The sequence below is a fragment of the Puma concolor genome, chromosome D1 (assembly GCF_028749965.1).
Source record: "Puma concolor isolate L17-30 chromosome D1, mPumCon1.1.hap2, whole genome shotgun sequence".
In the NCBI taxonomy this organism is placed as follows: domain Eukaryota; kingdom Metazoa; phylum Chordata; class Mammalia; order Carnivora; family Felidae; genus Puma; species Puma concolor.
Window position 1 is genome coordinate 415,936 of NC_141676.1, and position 17,209 is coordinate 433,144.

At 66.3% G+C, this 17,209-nt stretch overlaps 4 protein-coding genes across 12 annotated transcripts in view; 1 reads left to right on the top strand and 3 right to left on the bottom strand.

Moving 5' to 3' along the window:
* PHRF1 (PHD and ring finger domains 1) overlaps positions 1-2,129 on the top strand; it is a 30,380-nt gene extending 28,251 nt beyond the window's left edge. For all 8 annotated transcript variants that reach the window (XM_086676493.1, XM_086676497.1, XM_086676498.1 and 5 more), the window contains 4 exons: positions 106-263; positions 408-668; positions 759-887; positions 1,403-2,129. In XM_086676493.1, the coding sequence (XP_086532619.1) occupies positions 106-263; positions 408-668; positions 759-887; positions 1,403-1,546 (692 nt within the window). In that variant the 3' untranslated portion in view covers positions 1,547-2,129. The remainder of the gene's footprint in view (positions 1-105; positions 264-407; positions 669-758; positions 888-1,402) is intronic.
* A 169-nt stretch (positions 2,130-2,298) lies between these two features.
* Positions 2,299-5,416, bottom strand: IRF7 (interferon regulatory factor 7). 2 transcript variants are annotated; one of them, XM_086676501.1, is made up of 10 exons: positions 5,327-5,416; positions 4,765-5,081; positions 4,519-4,681; positions 4,229-4,436; positions 3,939-3,994; positions 3,641-3,848; positions 3,369-3,464; positions 2,782-3,291; positions 2,573-2,691; positions 2,299-2,499 (listed from the first exon to the last, which is right to left on the bottom strand). In XM_086676501.1, exons 2-10 carry the CDS (start codon positions 4,782-4,784, stop codon positions 2,344-2,346), a joined length of 1,536 nt encoding a protein of 511 aa, XP_086532627.1. In that variant the 5' UTR covers positions 4,785-5,081; positions 5,327-5,416; the 3' UTR covers positions 2,299-2,343. The 2 variants fall into 2 exon arrangements, with proteins under 2 accessions (XP_086532627.1, XP_086532626.1); XM_086676500.1 differs by having other exon boundaries at positions 3,939-3,997.
* Positions 5,417-6,513: 1,097 nt separating this feature from the next.
* On the bottom strand, positions 6,514-13,184 carry CDHR5 (cadherin related family member 5). Its single transcript, XM_086676502.1, has 15 exons — positions 13,033-13,184; positions 12,776-12,951; positions 12,326-12,376; positions 10,905-10,997; positions 10,678-10,779; positions 10,456-10,566; positions 10,196-10,366; positions 9,522-9,612; positions 9,251-9,348; positions 8,949-9,149; positions 8,754-8,867; positions 8,589-8,676; positions 8,134-8,445; positions 7,387-7,592; positions 6,514-7,047 (listed from the first exon to the last, which is right to left on the bottom strand). The coding sequence occupies exons 1-15, from the start codon at positions 13,085-13,087 to the stop codon at positions 6,610-6,612; spliced, it is 2,307 nt and encodes a 768-aa protein (XP_086532628.1). The 5' UTR covers positions 13,088-13,184; the 3' UTR covers positions 6,514-6,609.
* A 1,355-nt stretch (positions 13,185-14,539) lies between these two features.
* On the bottom strand, positions 14,540-15,582 carry SCT (secretin). The gene is made up of 4 exons (XM_086679331.1): positions 15,477-15,582; positions 15,293-15,394; positions 15,067-15,159; positions 14,540-14,779 (listed from the first exon to the last, which is right to left on the bottom strand). The coding sequence occupies exons 1-4, from the start codon at positions 15,551-15,553 to the stop codon at positions 14,656-14,658; spliced, it is 396 nt and encodes a 131-aa protein (XP_086535457.1). The 5' UTR covers positions 15,554-15,582; the 3' UTR covers positions 14,540-14,655.
* Positions 15,583-17,209: the final 1,627 nt, after the last annotated feature.

The following is a 17,209-nucleotide window of genomic DNA, read 5'->3' on the forward strand; positions in this document are numbered from 1 at the left end:
CCGTGGTCCTTGCTGCTGGGATGCTTTTCTGGAATTTCCCAGCCAGGAAGCAGCCTGTGGCCCAGGGGTAACCACAGAGCACCCACCTCCCGTGTTGGTCCTCAGGAACGCCGCTCCACAGGCCTCAGAAGCCCCGGGAGGGGGCCTGGGAAACAGAAGACGTGGGGCCCTCGGTGGTGTTCCAGCAGGCATCCTTCTCTGAGCCGCCTGCCCCTGGCTATGCACATGCAGAGTCTGGCTTCCCGGACGCCGAGCCCTCTCAGGTAGGTGCCTGGGCCGGAGGGACGCGGTCGTGTGCCGGGCCACACAGGCTGTGCCGGGCTGGGGCTGAGGGACTTCCCTCTCTGCCGGGGATCTTCCTGCCGGGAGCCTGAGATCTGTGCTGAGTGATCTGCATCTTTGCCCAGGTTTATACCCCCAACCTGCCCACCGCCCCAGCTCTCCCTTTGAGTCTCCCGCCCTACGTGCCAGCCAGCCAGCCCACGGTCCAGTTCATCCTGCAGGGGAGCCTCCCGCTGGCGAGCGGTGGGGTTGCACAGAGCCCAGCCCCGGCGCCCACTGCCCCGACCACGGCTTCAGAGCCAGCCGGCCACGCCACTGTTGCTGGCAACTCTGAGGAGAGAGCAGCTGCTCCCAGGCCTGCCGCGGAGAAGGCCAAAACCGAGGAGGTGAGTGTCCGTCCTCCCTCCTCAGGGGCGGGCTCCTCTCCTTAAAGGGTGCCCCCGGGCCCGGGTGGTCACAGGTGTCCTTGTTCTCAGTACATGAAGAAGCTGCACACGCAGGAGCGGGCGGTGGAGGAGGTGAAGCTGGCCATCAAGCCCTTCTATCAGAAGAGGGAGGTGACAAAGGACGAGTATAAGGACATTCTCCGCAAGGCAGTGCAGAAGGTGGGTGTGGGCGCTGCACCCTGGTCAGGTGTCCCCGGGGGCGGGTCTGTGCTGTCTCCCGCTGATGCGGGCTCCGGAAGGTGCTCCAGCCCGGGGTTGTGCAGCCAGGCCTGGGGCAATATTGGTGTGACCTGGCCACCAGGGGCCGGTTGTGTCCCATCACCGTAGCTCATAGGTGCTCAGGAAGAGTAGACCGTGTGTGTGAGGGGACGGAACAGCATCCTTGTCGCTCGTTAAATAGGCTGAGTGGCAGAGGGTAGTTGTTAGCACACCGAGCTTGCAGCCGGGAGGAAGACAGGACCCCGGGAGGTGGGCAGTTCTCAGGCCCAGGGTGTCAGGTTCAGATCTGGAGCCCACTGGCTGCACCACTCGGGCTTGGAGACGGACCCCCAGCAGTCGTGGGAGGCAGGTGGGCAGGTTGTGCTCTGTCCCTTGTGATGTGGACTCTGAGGGCCCATGATCACTATGGGGACATCTGAGTAAACTGTGCCTCCCCACCGCCCCCTGCCTCCCAGATATGCCACAGCAAGAGTGGGGAGATCAACCCTGTGAAGGTGGCCAACCTGGTCAAGGCCTACGTGGACAAGTACAGGCACATGCGCAGACACAGGAGGGCTGAGGCCGGCGAGGAGGCACCCCCCCAGGGCACCGAGAGCTGAGCCGGGCACAGAGCAAGGGGGCACCAGTCCCCATCCCCGAGCCACTCTGTTGGGAGAGGCAGGAGCAGACAACTCTGGAGACAGCCATCACTCCTGTGTTCAGGGTTCCTGTGACCACACGTGGTCTGTGCGCCTGTCTTGCTCACGGTTCAAAACTGGACTTTTTTATATGTATATTATAGATACACACTGTTTCCATGGTGTTCTAATTTATCAAAAATGGATTATCTTTAGAAACTTCTTGATTGACTCAGTATTTGAAAGGTGAAGCCTTTGGGATCAGGAGGGGCCGGGGGAATGCAGGGGGGCTCCCCGACCCAGCTCACAGATGGCCTCATTTTATTTTCTATCCTATTAAGGGAAGGCCCTTCCCACGTTTTCTGTTTGATGTTCTGTAAATGACGCGGTTTGCTCCCTCCCACGGGGCAGAGCACAGCGTTGGTGGATCTGGAAGGCAGGAGAGCCCTGCACACGGCACAGAGTCGGCCATTCACGCGTCCCCCTCCCCAGCACACCTGGCAGGAGCAAACACCTGCTGTCCCCAGAGCATTTTGTATTCTGAGTAGAGTTTGTTGGCTCTGAAGCGTGTGGCCTGTTTCTTCATTACGAAGACAGAAAAGGACGGGTGTGTGGGCGGGTGAGGGGTGGTCACCTCCCTTCCGGGACACGCACGGGGAGCCTCGAAGTCTGGGGGGCCCCTTCTTGAGTTCCGGCCCCACCCCTCAGCCCGCCCCTGCTCAGGACACCAGCGCTGGTTTCTTGGTTTACTTTTATTGGACTGCAGAGGGCTCTGGCGCTTAGGCGGGCTGTTCCACCTCCATGAGGAAGTGCTCCAGGGCCTCGTAGAGGCTGTTGCAGCTGGACAGGCAGAGGCCGAGGCTGCTGCTGTCCAGGGAGGACACGCCTTCTCGCTGCACGTACTCCAGCTGCGCCCGGCACAGCCACGGCTCCAGCTGCAGGGAGGATGTCGTCAGGCCAGACGGGCTGGGCTGCCTGCGGCCCCGCCCACGGGACCCCGTGCCTCACCTTCACCAGGACCAGGCTCTTCTCCTTGGGCCTCCCAGCCGACAGGTCCTGCCCAAAGCCCAGGTAGATGGTGTAGTGCGGGGAGCGCCGACGCCGGCAAGCCCGGAACTCTGCCAGCTCTGTAGGGCGGGGCTGTGGTGAGCAGGACGAGGGCAGGAGAGGGGCGGGGGAGGGCAGCGGCCCCCGCCCCCGTCGGGTGCATCACTGACCTCGGAAGAAGGCGCTGAAGTCGAAGATGGGGGTGTCCTGGTTCCTTTGCAGCAGGCACGGGGGCGTGGAGGGGCTGGCGGAGCCCAGGGGCCCGCCCACCTCCCAGTAGACCTTGCATTTGCCCAGGCGCCGCGCCCACAGCCTGGGCCCCCGGAGCTCCAGCTGCAGGCCGGGGGCCACGTGCTGCAAGAGCTTCTCTGTGTAGTGAAGCTGCTTCTGGTCCGGGAGCTCGGCCGGGCTCGGGAAGGCCACGTGCTGGGGCTCTGCGGCCTCGGCGGCTGGGCCGGGGGACCCATACAGAAACACGAAGCTCGGACGCCCCACAGTCTCCTGCAGCACTGTGCGGCCCTTGTACATGATGGTCACCTCCAGGGCCCCCGGGCCGGGCTCTGCCTGTGACCCGATCTGTGAGCGGCCGGGACCGGCCACGACCTCACCTGCCGTCCGGATGCCAGGCGCCGCCTCCCGTGGGGGCTGCCAGGGCTCCAGGGCTGGGGCCGGGCCTGCGTCTGGGGAGGAAGGCGGAAGCTGGCACCGGATCCCCCAGCCCCTCCCTCTTTCACGCCCTGCGCCCGACTCCTCTCACCTGTCACCTGGGCCTGCTGCAGGGCCTGGGGCCGGGGGCTGGGGGCTGTCTCCACTGCCCTAGGCAGGTATGGCACCATGTTGGGGAGCGCTGGGCCTGAGGAGGGTGACCGAGGAAGCAGCTGTACTGGCCCAGCTGTGGCTGGCACTGTCTCTACTGGTTACCCACCCCCCCTTGCCCTTTCTCTACAATGACTCTGCGGTCCTGCCTGCTCCTCCCCCTGGCACGGGGCCCTGCAAGGCACAGCACTCCCACCCAACCCGGCGTCTCACCAGGGACCTCCGGGGGGATAGGGTCCAACCCCCATGCAGCTTCCAGCAGATGGTCCTCCAGGCAGCTCTGCTCCAGAGCCTGGAGCAAGAGGTCCCCAGCATTGCCAGCGGGGCCCAAAGGGGAGCTGGGGGCACAGAGCTCAGAGCTCAGCCTGGGCCCCTGCCTCTCAGCAGCAGTTCCCGCCGGGCACGGCCTAGGGAGCCCACCCTGCAGGAGAAGGGCCAGCGTAAGCATCTCCTGGCTCCATCGAGGAGTGGAGACCCCCACCTGGGAGCCGGGAGGGCAGAGCAACCTTACCATTAAGGGTCGGGCGTCTTCCGGGGCCTTCTCGTCCCCCTGGTTAGTGCCTGGGCCTTCTGAGGGAGAACTGGGATGAGACTCGGAAATTGGGACACTGGGTGTGGATGCCCCCGACCCGTCCCCCACTAGTGCCAGCAGGCCACATAAGCTTTCCCCGCCCTCCCCAACCGGGCTCCAGCCTCTTCCAGGCCAGTTTCAGAAACCACAGATCTGCCCAGTGCAAAGTCCCAACGTGTCCTGGCACCGTGGCTCCACCCTGGACGACCTGCCTCCCGCGGGCTCCTCACCTCTCCACCCCAGTGCGGAGCTGAGCGCGTACACCTTATGTGGGTCGGTGGGGTCCCCCGAGTTGTCTTGCAGCATCACAAAGCGCTGGGTGCTGTGCAGCGCACAGCGGAAGTTGGTTTTCCAGCTGGCGCGGAGCGGGCCTTCGGAAGCCAGCTGGTCACTTCCGCTGTTGCTGGGCGGCCACCTGCCGCGGGCCACGGCCCAGGCCTGGGGTCAGGGGGAAGAAGGTGTGAGCTTGGGGGCGCGGGCCGGGGCCTGGGCCGGCCCTCCCTTCTGGCTGGAGGCCCACCTTGAAGATGCGCGCGTCGGCCTCGCCCAGGTCCTTCCGCGCGAAGTGCTTCCAAGGCACGCGGAAGCGCGTGCGGGCCGCGTCCAGCCACCGCAGGCCTTCGTAGCGGCCGCTGCCGACCTCCCCCAGAAGCCAGTCCGCGAAGCGCGGGCGCGGGGGCCCCCTGCGGGCGGAGGGCCGGCGGGGTCAGGGCGCGGCCGGCCGGGTGGCGTGGCCGCGCACCCTGGCGGTGGGACAGGCGCTCACCTTTCGGGAGCCGCGGCCATGACTCCCTCCGGAGCCCTGGGCGGAGGGGGCGGGGGGCGGTGCTGGGAGGGCTGGGCACGGGTGACAAGGGCTCCCCGCGTGTCACCGAAGATGTCGCAGGCGTGGCCCCGTTGTCAAGGTGTTGGGACCACAGACGCGGGGGGAGGGCTGATGGCCACGACGTCGCCAAGGCGTGGGATTCTTGCCGGCGGTGGCCGTGCTGTGACCACAAATGTGCGGGATCCGAGCGGCCGCACGCATGAAGTCACAGGTGTGGAGCCAGAGCCCAGACGCGGCGCGAGGGCTCTGGCGGGACCCTGCGGAGACACGACGGGACGGCCGCTCGCGGGGGGCGAGGAGGGGGGCGCGCCCGGGACGCCAGGAAAGCGAAACCGCCGGCGGCGGGAAAGCGAAACCGCGGGCGGCGGGAAAGCGAAACCTAAACCTTCGTGGGGCGGGAGGGGGGAGGCCTCCGCCGGCAGCGCCCCCACCTCTGTCCCGACCCGACTCCCCCGGCCGGACCCTCCCCGTCGCCGCGCCGCGCCGCTCGCCCCACACGTACCTGGGCGCCGGGTCACCGGGGCGGGCGGTTCGTCTTCCCGGGAGGCCGGGAACCAGCGCTTTTATGGAGGCGAGGCGGGGGCGGGCCGGGGGCGGGTCCGGCGGGGGGCGGGGGGAGGGGGCTGCAGGTGCAGCCGAGGAAGTCACGTGCTCTGGACGACGGTGCCCCAGGCCCCTCGCGCCAGCTCCTGGGTGCGGGCGGGCGTCGCGGAGGGGCGGCGGGAGGGACCGGCCCTGCGGGGTCCAGCCACTCCTCTCCCTCAAGGCGCCTCCCGCACATGCCGCCGGCCGGGGGGCCCCTGGCGACTAGCGGAGGGGCTGGGGGGAGGCGCTGGGGAACCTCACACGAAACCCGGCGCTTCTTTTCTCAAGGAACAGTGGGCAAAGGGAGACAGCGTGGGGCGTGTGGCAGCTGTACGGCTCGGAGTCTTGATGGGAATTGTTCAGACAAGAGCACTCGAGTGCCCTTGAGAAGACATTTGCAAAGAGATTCGTGATGACTTTTCATTAGGAGAAACACTGACGATCCAGAGAGACAGTGTGTGGTGGCCGTCAGAGAGGAAGTCCTGCCGGCGGTCCTCCCCTGGGGAGGCCAGTAGAGGGGGCTCTGTCCCTTACTCCGTGGCTCTGGTTCCCCTCGGCCTCTGATTGTAGCCGACCGGCCCCACCTGCCATGCTGGCCCACGGCCTGGGCCTGCTGCCCGCTCCCAGCTCCTGTCACCCCAGGCAAGCCTCTGCTCGGAGCCACAGGTCACAGCCCAGACGCCAGGGCCAAGTGCCTCAGAGCACGGTGCTTGCTTTCTGCACCGAACCTCACCGAAACACTGGCTGTGACCCCCTGGAAGGTCCCCAGGGACCTCGCTCTCCAAAATGAGTTCCTGAGGGCGGCTCCTCAGTTTCCCCAAGGCCAAGAATCTGCATGTCGTGTCGGGAGGGGGGATCCACAGCGCAGGGTGCCCCCCCTCCAGCGCGGTTAGACCAGGAGAGGAACTGGGCCACCAGCTGGCACCGGCCTGGGAAGCCCCTTGGCTGGCAGGCACAGCAGGTGGTTTACGGGAAGCGGCCTCGCCCGGCAGGCAGGGGCCGAGGACGTCCCAGCATATGGGCCGCGCCGTCACCTCCCACCGGTGGCAGCTCCAGGGGGACCCTGCGCGCCCCGGCCGCCCATCGACTTTGGCGCAGCCGAGCTTGGAAATCGTCGCTTTATTGTGCATGGTGCAGTGGGGGCGGGCGAGCAGCCCAGCCGACCTCAGGGTGGGCCAGCGAGGGACGCAGGGAGCCCAGCTACACGTAGGTGGAGCTGGCGTCGTCGCGGGAACCCCCGCCCGGGCCCTCGGCCTCGGCCTCGGCCTCATCACTGCTGTCCTCGCTGCCAGAGTCGGCAGCGCCGGCCGCGTCCGAGGCGGGCGTGTTGAGGACCACCACGTCGGCCTCGGCCCCGATGTCCTCGCCAAACCACACGGCCTTGTAGCCGCCCTCGGGCCGCCGCTCCTTGGTCAGGATGGACCTCACAGCCGCGGGGCCGCCCCCATCCTGGGCCACCTCGGGGGACTCGGAGGCAGGGTCCAGGGACTGGAGGCTGGGGGGCTCCGGGGGCGCAGGCTCCGGGGCCACAGCCAGGGTGGGGGCAGGTGAGGGGCTGGGAGCCGGTGCCCAGTTGGACTCTTGGGGAGCATGGAAGGCCTGGTTGTCAAAGCCCGAGAGCTGGGGGTGCTGGTGCTCCTGGGGAGGGGACAGGGGCAGCCAGGACATCAACCAGGACCCCAGGCCTGGGCTGGGCCCCACCCCTGGTGCCCTCCCCAGAGACAAGGATCCAGGCTCTCGTCCTTCCTTTCTCTGCCTTTTTCGGCCTCCTCCCCGTTCCGTGGGCTATGGTGTCTGCACCCCGTCTCTCCTCACCTCCCTCTCCTGCCCCTTCTCCGTCTTCCCCTGTCCCCCTCTCCATCTTTCTGTGGCTCGGTCCTCACCTGCACAGCCCTGTCTCCTTGTCTTTCTCTGTCCTTGTCTCTCTCTTCCCCTGTCCCTGTCCTGTCTGCTCCCCCCAGGCCCCCGGGGCCTCACCTGAGCTTTACCAGAGCAGCACTTGAACCGGTGGCCGTAATGCTTATGGACGAGGATCAGGAGAGCGATCAGAGTCAGAACCAGCAGCGCGCCCAGCACCCCGCCCAGGGCCGCCATCTCCACGGTGGAGAAGCGCTGGTCCTCAGTGTGGCTGACACCTGGCTTGCTGTCCCCTGCCGTGCTGCCTCCTCCAGGCTCTGGCGTCCCTGCGGCACCGACAGCCACTTACCGTTGGCGCCTCCGGCACTTCCCAGCCTGCACCAGGCTCTGGACGCCTCGAGCACGAGGCGGGCTTGGCGTCCTCCCAGAGCTGTGGTTCTGGGGAGTGGGTGCTACTGACACCCCAACTAAGGGGCTGTGTGTTCCCAGGGGCCCTGGGGGGGGGGGGGCCAGGCTGCTGAAGGGAGGCAAGGGAGCTGGGGATCCGTGCCCCCTGGCTCCAAGGGGAAGGCAGGGGCCTAGCACCCTAGGAAGGCGGTTGAAGGCAGTGCTGGGGCCTGGAATTGCGGGGCTCCTCGATCCCAAATCTGGCTTCTGCCCCACCCTCCACACACCTTCCCAGTTTACCTTGTTGGGGCCCCTGAACCCGTCTCTGCCCAGACCAGAGCAGACTCCCTTGCGGCCTACGGTCGGCGTGGTCCTGCCGGGCCAACCTGGGGTGGAGCCTCCCTGCTGTTATTCCCAGGACCACTCACGGTATGAGTCAGGGGGCATCCGGGTGACTCTAGGGCAACCGGGAGGTGCTACCTGAGGGCTGGGGGGCCCCGCTGGGCCCAGGGGACATCGGCTGAGAGGTTCCTGGCTTCAGCGTCTGTGTTGAGCCCCCGCTGGGTGAGGCTGGTGGGAGGGAGGTGCCGGTTCCCACACTGGGGGGCCTCCCAGGCGTAGATGAGGCAGGTGGCCTCAGAGTTGTGCCCGAGGGAGGGTGCGGGCCGGTGCTCCACCCAGAACGGGTCGTGGAGGACCCCTGAGAGGGCCCCGGGGGCCTGGGGGCTTCCGCAGTGGTGGCTCTGCTCGATGTTCCTCCAGCCTCTGGGGATGTGGGGGGCTCTGGGGGGCCTGGGGGACCTGGGGGCCAGGGGCAGGATGCGGGCTTGCCTCTGCCCCCAGCGTGCCTGCCTCAGGGAAGGCACCGCCCTGGCTGTGGCAGAAAGCCCCCCCTCCCGCCGCTGAGCCGTCACCCGGGTCCCCCAGAGGCTCACCTGTGGGGGTGGGCGCCTCCTCTTCTAGGACCTGAATTTCCACCACTGTGGTTGCTCCACTTGCGGTCACTGTGTTCGTGGCCTCGACCTGGGGCAGAGAGGGGGCTTGTCCCTCGTAGGCCCCGCCTTAATCCCTGCCCCTCGGAGACGTCCCCCTGCCCTCACCTCTGCATAGAAGACCCCCTCGTCTGCCAGCAGGGCAGCGGTCACCACGGTCTCGCCATCCATCCGGAAGTCGGTGTTATTGGTGATACGATAGGTGGTGGCGGAGTCCAAGTCCTGGACACTGTCCCAGTGAGTCCTGGGCTCGGGCTGCCCCCACTGCCCCCCCAGCCCACCCACAGAGGGGCCGCTGCCTACCGGGAACTCAGGGTCCCAGGCCCGGATCCTCAGAGGCTGGGAAGGGGAGGCTGCGTCCCTGACCGGGACGCCCGCGCCAGAGCCGAGCGCCACGGTGCCGCGGTACCGGCTCTCGGGGAACTGGAGCAGGCTCCCGTTGGCATTCCGGGCCTCGATCGTGACCCGGGTCACCGAGTAGCGGGCGTGGTCGGCCTGCTCGCCCTAGGGGTGGGGGAGGCCGCGGTGACCAGCAGGTTCTAGAGAGGCGGGCGCCGCAGCCTGGAGCTCGGGAGGGGCGCTTGGAGGCCTGGCCGGGGGCCCACCTTGACCAGCAGAGTGAAGGTCTTTGGGCTGCGGACGACCCCGGTCATGGTGAGGTTGCCCGAGTCAGCGTCTATGGCAAACGTGCCGTCGTCTCGTTCTGTGAGGGTGGTGGCAGCGTCTGGCCCCTCGGTCCCTCTGGAGGCCTGAGGTCTAGTGTCCCAGCTGGCTCTGCCCACCCGGCAGGTGCCCCCGGGGCTTCCTCCGCCCATGGTGGGGATGGGGTCCCGGACGTCGTGTGGGGACAGAAGCAGGGCTGTGGCGCACACTCACCACTCACGATGCTATAGAGGATGCGCTGGTTGATGCCCCAGTCCCCGTCCACGGCATAGATGGGCCCAGGACGCAGGGTGAGGGGGCCTTGCTGTGGGAACGGGGACAGGAGGAGGCACCATGGGGCTGGTGTGACGGCCCTAGCTCGCCCCCTCCCGCTCCCCTCAAGGGGGCAGCTGGCCGTCTCTCACGACTGCTGACCACACCCTCTGGGACCCGGCCAGTTCTGATCGGATTGATCCGAACAGCTCGAGTTTGGAGAGGTAGCACAGGCGCGGGACAGGGTGAGGTCACACAGGGTCTGGGCTCAGGGATCCTCCGTACGGCGGGAGGCCCCGGAGCCCGCGTCCAGGCCCCGCTGCCCTCCGCTGCCTCAAGGTGACTCTCGGGGCCCAGAGGGGACAGTCAACCGGTCGGAGAGGCGGCTGCACCCTGGAGCACCGCCCGTGGCCCCTCCAAGCCACCACCCTCTGGGTCCCCAGGGGCTGTCTGGCTCCGCCCCAGGACAGCTGAGCCTGCGCCCTCCCTCCAAGGTCAGAGAGGCTGTTCACGTCTCCCCATCCCGGGTTGGGTGCGACCGGCTTTCGAAGGGATGTCCACGTAAAAACGACAACCAAACTTGGCACCCAGGCCACTCCCCCGGTGCCCATTCTGCCCCTCCCTGCCCCCAGTACCAGCATGTGCCCTGTGGGGACAGCCCCGTGGTACTCGGCTTGGATGCAGATGTAAGAGTCTGAATAGGCACAGGGCAGGAACCAGGGGGGCCGAAGGTCAGCAGGCTGCACCTCCAGGATCACGGTGGCCGTGGCCGTGTGGCTGGGTGCTACGTTCTGCTCCTGTGTGTCCTGCAACAGCCGAACCCGGCCGGGTCAGGCCCGGGAGCCCCGGGCTGGGGGCGGCTCAGGTGGGGGCTTGAGTGCCCAGGCCTGCTTACCCGCACCAGCAGCTGAAAAGTCATGTTCTGACACCGGTAGAAGTCCAGGGACCGGTCCAGCCGCAGGGCGGGGAGGTTGGTGCCCACCAAGGAGAAGAAGTTACTGGCGCCCTGGGGAGGTGGGAGGGGGATGGGGCTCAGCCTGAGACCCTGGGAGGACCCGGGGCGGGGCGGGGGCCGAAGGGAGGGTCTGGGGCTGGTGCGGAGGCGGGGGACACTGACCGGGGTCACCTCCTGGAGGGTATAGAACAAGATGTCACTCTTGTCGGGATCGTGGGCCTCCAGCTTGGTCTCAGGGACGACGATGGTGTTCACTTTAGTGTCCTGGGGGCACGGAGGGGGAGTGGTCCAGCTGTACCCCTGCCCCCCCACAGACTGATCTCTGAGGCCAAGCCATGGCCACTAGCTCTCTGCTGTCCAGCCCCTCGCCCCTGGCTCCCCTCACTCACCTCAGAGACATTCTCAACCTTGGTCACAAAGGGGAACACGGGTGCGTTGTCATTGATGTCCAACACCAACACAAACACCCTCAGCAGGGTCACCTAGGGGGACAGGGTGGCGGTCAGCTTCCTCCCTGCAGGTCCCCACCCCAGCGGAGGGCCGCTCCGATGGCCTGGGGTACGGTTCACAGGGACTGCGGACGGACAGCAGGAAGCGACTACTGAGCACAGGAGGTGGTGAGTACCCTGGAGAAAAGTAACCGGGCACGGGTGGGCGGGGCAGGAGGGTGGCCAGCGAAATCCCAACTGAGAGCAATGGTGAAGCAGTCGAGTTGCCTCGAGAATAATTCTCAAAGGAAAAGGAAAACAGGAAGGAGAACACACAGGTTGAAAGAAGCTTAAGAGGGAGCGCGCGACTCTTGATCTCGGGGCCGTGAGTTCGAGCCCCACGTTGGGCATAGAGACTACTTAAATAAATAAACTTTAACAAGAAAGAAAGAGGGAGGGAGGGAAGAAGGGAGGAAAGAGGCTTGAGACACAGAGCAGCCAGTCTCATTAGGTGGCCACCCTGGGGTCTTGACTCAAGAAGCTGGGAAAGACCCCCACTGTGGGGAGAGGCGGACATCGGGGGTCTTGTGATGCCGAGAAGTTTCTACTTTTTCCAGGTGACAACAATGTGACGGTCGTGTCTAAGAAGGGTCCTTGTCTTTCAGAGACTCGTCCCGAGATACTTGTGGGCGGTGTGCCATGATGTCTGTGGGGGACACCCACAGGCCTCGAGGACAGGGAGAGTGGACAGTGGTTCCTGAGAGCTGACAGGTGCATGGGGCTGGGGTTGCAGCTTAGAATAGACTGGTCAAGAGATGGTGAGAGAGGCAGGCAGGTGCATATCCGGGGAGAGGGCACAGGGCCAGCCGGAGCAGGGTCGGGGTCCATGCACCCAGCCTTGCCCACCGCACAACGCACTTGGCCTTGGCTCTAAGTGAGAAAGCAGCTGGGGGCGTCCAGGGCAGGGATGGGCCGCTTGCTTGATCAGATCGTCCTGCCACGGTGAGACTGGACTGGGGTGGCCAAGGCCGAGAGGGGAGCGAGCAGACCAGTTGTCAGTTTCTAGAAAGGAGATGCTGGTGGCCAGGGGTCTGGTCAGCTTAGAGTCCAGCTTGAGGCAGAGCGACCAGATTTGCTGCCAGACGTGAGGGGGCAGTGGGGGGCGAGGGAACCAGAAGGGTGAGGCTCCTCCAGTGTTGGGGGGGGTCTGGAGCCCAGGGCAGCGTCTGGGCTGGAGGAAGTGTGGGCGCCAAGCCGGGAGTGACTCTTGAAAACATGCCACAGGGTGAGGTCACCAGGGAGTGGCCCTGGACCAGGCAGAGTGCTCTGATGTCACAGGGTCAGGGTGGCAGCACAGGGTGGGATGGGGGGGGGGGACTCACCACGGTGTCACCTCTTCTGCACTCCAGCTGTGCCTGCAGCATCGTGTGCTTCTGGGGGGGTGGGGGACAGACAGGTGTCAGAGATCACCTGCCCCGCTGATCGCAGCGCGCTGGCCCCGCTTCACAAGCGAGGAGACAGGCCGAGAGGGGCAGGCGCTCACCCGAGGGCCCCGGCATCAGTGCTAAGTCCAGAGGTCACTCAGCGCCCCCAAGAGCCCCACGCCCCCTGGGGTCTGTGCTCCACGAAGCCTTGAGGCCCAAGAGGGCTGGGTCATTGCCGGGCGGGCACAGAACCCTCAGGACCCCTGGGCAGACTGAAACCCAAAGACCCTGGAAAAGCCGCTCTCCGGGGGGGGGGGGGGGGAGTGTGGGTGCCCGCACAGGTCCTGTGGAGGGAGAGCCCCCCAGCTGCCCCCGCGGGGGTGCCCCGCCTAGGCCCGCCATCCACACCTCATAGTCAGGAGTCACATTGAGGAACAGCTGAGTCCCCTGGATCCGAAACGCCAAGGGGGTGGGTGAGGGTCCGAGGGTCACCTGCTCGCCTTCAGGGACATAGATGTCAGCCAGGGGCTCGCTCTGATTCGTGTTCTCCGGGACTTCGAAGTAGGTGTTGCTCACAGAGCAGACTGGAGAGTGGGAGAGGAGGGGTCAGTGCCCTCCCGCCACCCGCCTGCTGCCCAGCTCCACCGCCACCGCCCCGCAGGTACCCTGGGCCTGGGCCGTGGCCACGAGCAGCGGCAGCAGCAGGGCCCAAGCCCCCATCTCGGCGGCCGTCCGCCAGCGGGACCCTCTGAGCCGCTGGTGCTGGTGCCTTCTCAGGCTGGGCGACCTTCGCCCCTGCCGGGCACCGCCCCACGTTATGATCCTTTACAAGCCACCGGCCTCCACCAAGGGGGCTCTCGCCGGCCGCCTGGCCAGGCCCGGCCCGTGGCCAGGAGGGGAGACCTGGTGGTTGCCCAGCTGGGCCACATGTGGGGGCCCACGGGGGCTCAACTCACAGACGCCCAGGCAGGAGGCGGAAGTCGTTCAGAGAGCTGATCAGGGCACCGTGGGCCTGGCTGGGGGCGGGGGTGGGGTGGGGTGGTGGGGGGGTGGCTGGGGGTATGCCTAGGGGGGCAGAAGCTGGGGCAGGGCGTTAGAGCCTGGAGGAGCGGGGACTGGGGCGGGGCCTCAGCCCTGGCTCCTGTGTCTGCTGTGCCCACCCCCCAGGCCTGCTGCCCCTCTGCTGGACGCTTCTGCCCGAATCATCTGGGAGCCAGCTTCAGGGCCCAGGTGCTCCCGGCAGGACCACCCTCTTCCCACACCAACCACCTAGGTCTGGAAAGAAAAGGTTGTTTGTGTCTGGGGTTACCCCTGCCTGTCTTGGAAACAAGCCATTCTCCTCCAAGGGGGGCTGGGCAGGGCCACCGTGATGGGGATGGCATCAGGCAGCTGGGGGCTCCCAGGGGGCAACCCAGCTCCCCATGGGCTCTGGAGCTTGACAAAGAGGGGTCCTGGCAAGGCTCCCGGGCCCAGGCACCCGACTGCCCTACCCCCAAGCCTCCCCCCAAGCTCTCAGCAGCTGGGGAGAGGCCACTGGATGGGGACAGGAGAGGGGCTGCCGTGACCGTAGCGGTCGTGGGCCTTCGGGTCTCTAGGCCTTTGCTCTGCTGCTGCTGCACTGGGGGCTCCTGGCGCCTCTGCCTGCGCTGGGAGGGCCTCCATGGCTTCCAGCGACCCCAGCACCACTTGGGGTGTCATCACCGTCCCCATTCCACAGGCTCAGAGTGGTCAAGCCACTTGTCTGAGGCCACAGAGCTCGGACCAGGAGCCAAGACATACGCTTGGGTCTCTCTCTGTCTCTCTGGAGTGGACTCCTGAGCCCCTAGGTGACAGTCCTGTCACTCTCCGTGCCCCCTCAGACTGCCTCCACCACCTGCCCGGCACACTGACCGCAGGGCCCTGGGGCCGGGGCTGGAAGACATCCTGTGCCCCCCACCCACCCAGGGCCCCTGAGTGTTTGCGGAGTAGATGACAGGAGTGCAGACTGTCTCTGGGGAGCTCGGTCAACGGGACAGGAGAGATAAGGAAGGTGAGGCGCCCTGCTGGCTTCCCAGGTTTAAAGGGCAGCTGGGTGTGGCTGCAGCCCCAGAACCTGTGGACAGGGTCCTTCCGCCCTGCAGGGCTGCCTTGATGGCACAGAGATGGCGCACTGAGTGAGCTCATGGGGCCGGTGTCTGAATTCCTCTTTTATTGGTGACAGGTGCAACCCCTCCTCCTCCCGCTCCACCCCTCCCTGGCCTGGGCTCCACGGTGCTCCCCTTGCAGACAGAGGGGAGGCTCCTTCTTCCTCAGGGCCTCATCCGTGACATCTCAGCAGGAGGCACGGCCGGCTGTGAAAATGCGGCCCCAGACCCGGGTCCAGGAGGCAGCTGGGGAGACCAGGCCTCATCCAGGGGGTCCCTCAGGGGCATCCTGTGGAGACAGCCAGGTTAGGGGCTGGACGCTGCCACCCATCTGGCCAAACTGTGCCTCCTCTGGTCACCAGCTCTTTTTCCTTCCCAGACCCCCCCCCCCTCCCCGCCCCTGCCTGTCCAGTTCCTGCCCTGGATCTAGGGTGCCGCAGGGGACCAGGGGGAGGGGCTGGGACAGAAGTTTGTGGGTGGATGGGGGGGGGACGGGCTGATGGTGGCGGCTGGGGCCAGGACGGGGCTGGGGCGGGGAGGTGGGGGGGGGCGCTGGTGGGGGCTGGTGGCGCTCACCAGGCCTGCAGGACGGGCGAGTGGGGCCACTGCAGGCAGAAGCGGCCCTCAGACGACTTGGTCCAGCTCGTGCCGTTCTCTGTGTCCAGCTCGCTGCCCCCCACGCCAAGTCGGAATTAGTCCTGGAGCTGGGGGGCGCCGCCCCCGCGCCCCTCCCTCGGCCCCGGCCCCTCACCTGCTCCCCCCCACCCCGCGGCCCCCCCTCCCCGGGGCCCCGGCCCCTCACCTGCGCTTCCCCACCAGGCCCTGCAGCAGTCGCTGCAGACGCGCGCTCTCCCGCAGGCGGCTGAGCTCGCTGGTGAACGTCCCATCCGAGTGGCGCGGGGCCCTGGGGAGGGACGGCGGGGCCACGGGCCAGGTCAGGGCCGGGCGGGGGCGGGGCGGGGGCCGAGGGGCGGGCGCGGGCTCACCTGGGGGGCGCGGGGCGCGCGGCGGAGCCCGGCAGCAGCAGCGGCGGCAGCAGCAGCAGCAGCAGCAGGGGCCGCATGGCCGTGGTGGGCGCGCAGGGGGTGCTGAGCGCTGCCGCCGCCGCCCGGGCCCCGGCCGCCCCTTTATAGTGTCCGTGCGGGGCGGGCCGGGGGCGCTCGGCACCGCCCCGGCTCCGCGCAGCCCGGCCGCGCCCCCATCGATCGCGCGGGAAGGTCAGGGCCGCCCCCCCAGCTGTCGCCCCGGCTGGCCCGCCCGCCCTCAGCGCCGCGTCGGCGCCCCTCGGCCGGCTGGGGATGTGGGGGGGGGGGGGGGCGGGCCTGCATGAGGAACGGCAGGAGCAAAGCCTCAGAGCCTCGCCCCGACGCGCTTCCGAGGCGCGGCGAGGGCCGGGCACCACCCTCGGGGCGCAGAGGGGCGCGGGGTGGGGGGCGGCACGAGGGCGGAGGCCGGGACCAGGGGGCGTCCACCCGAAGCGCGGACTCCGCTGGAGAGGCCCAGGCCGGCTGCAGGCCGAGCTGGGGTCGAGCCCCCCGGGGCGCCCTGCATTTGAACTTTCCGAGGACGGACAGGAGGTGGAGGTGCGGAAAGGGGACAGAAGAAAGACGGCAGCTGGGTGACTCCTGCTCCCTCGTTTCGGGTTTAGGTCAGGTTCGGCTTCTAGAACCAGGACTGCTGACATCCGTGAACATAAATTAGGAGTCCAGTAAACGGACTTATAATAAACTAGGAGTTCTTGTGTTAGACTTTACATTCTTTTTTTTTTTTTTCTTAAGATTTTATTTTTAAGTAATCTCCACACCAAGGTGGGGCTCGAACTCACAACCCTGAGATCAAGAGCGGTGCGCCACCAAGGGAGCCGGCCAGCCTTCACATTCATTTAAAAATAGTAGAGGGGCGCCTGGGGGCTCAGTCCATTAAGCGTCCGACTTGGGCTCAGGTCATGATCTCAAGGTCCATGAGTTCCAGCCCCACGTCTGGCTCCATACTGACAGCTCAGAGCCCGGAGCCTGCTTCGGATTCTGTGTTTCCCTCTCTCTCGGCCCCTCCCCTGCTCACACACTCTCTCTCTCTCTCTCAAAAATAAACATTAAAAAATTTAAGAAAAATAATTAGTAGACTTTTTAAAAGAGCAGTTCGAGGGTCACAGAAAAACTGAGCAGAAAGTATGGAGCAGACCCAGGCCCAGCCCCCCTGCCCCTAACATCCTGCGGGACAACTGATGAGTGTCCCGGTCCAAACATTAGCTCTGATGGCCTGTCACATAATTTACTTTAGCGCTCATCCCAGTGTGTAAACAAGGGTTTTCGCAGATGCATGATGAGTGCATCCAACTCTGGCCTGTCCTGGCTTCAGTGCCCCTAATTCCTTGTGCCCCAGCTGCTCGTCCTTCAGTCCCCAGTCCCTGAACTTTGCACCGACCGCACTGTCATAGTCCCTGGTGTGGACGCACCACAGCTAACCCACCCACCTACCAAAGGACACCTTGGTCGCTCCCAAGGGTTGGCAGTTATGAACAAAGCTGTGATAACCGTGTGCAGGCTTTTGTGTGGACATCAATTTCCAGCTCTTTGGGATAAATACAAAGCGCGTGATTGTTGGATGGGACGGTCACTTTTGTAAGAAACTGCCAGACTTTCCCAACGCACCGATCCGCGCTCCTCCCGGCCCCGAACGAGACGCACATCCTGGGTGCCGGCGTTTGGGTTTTGGGCCA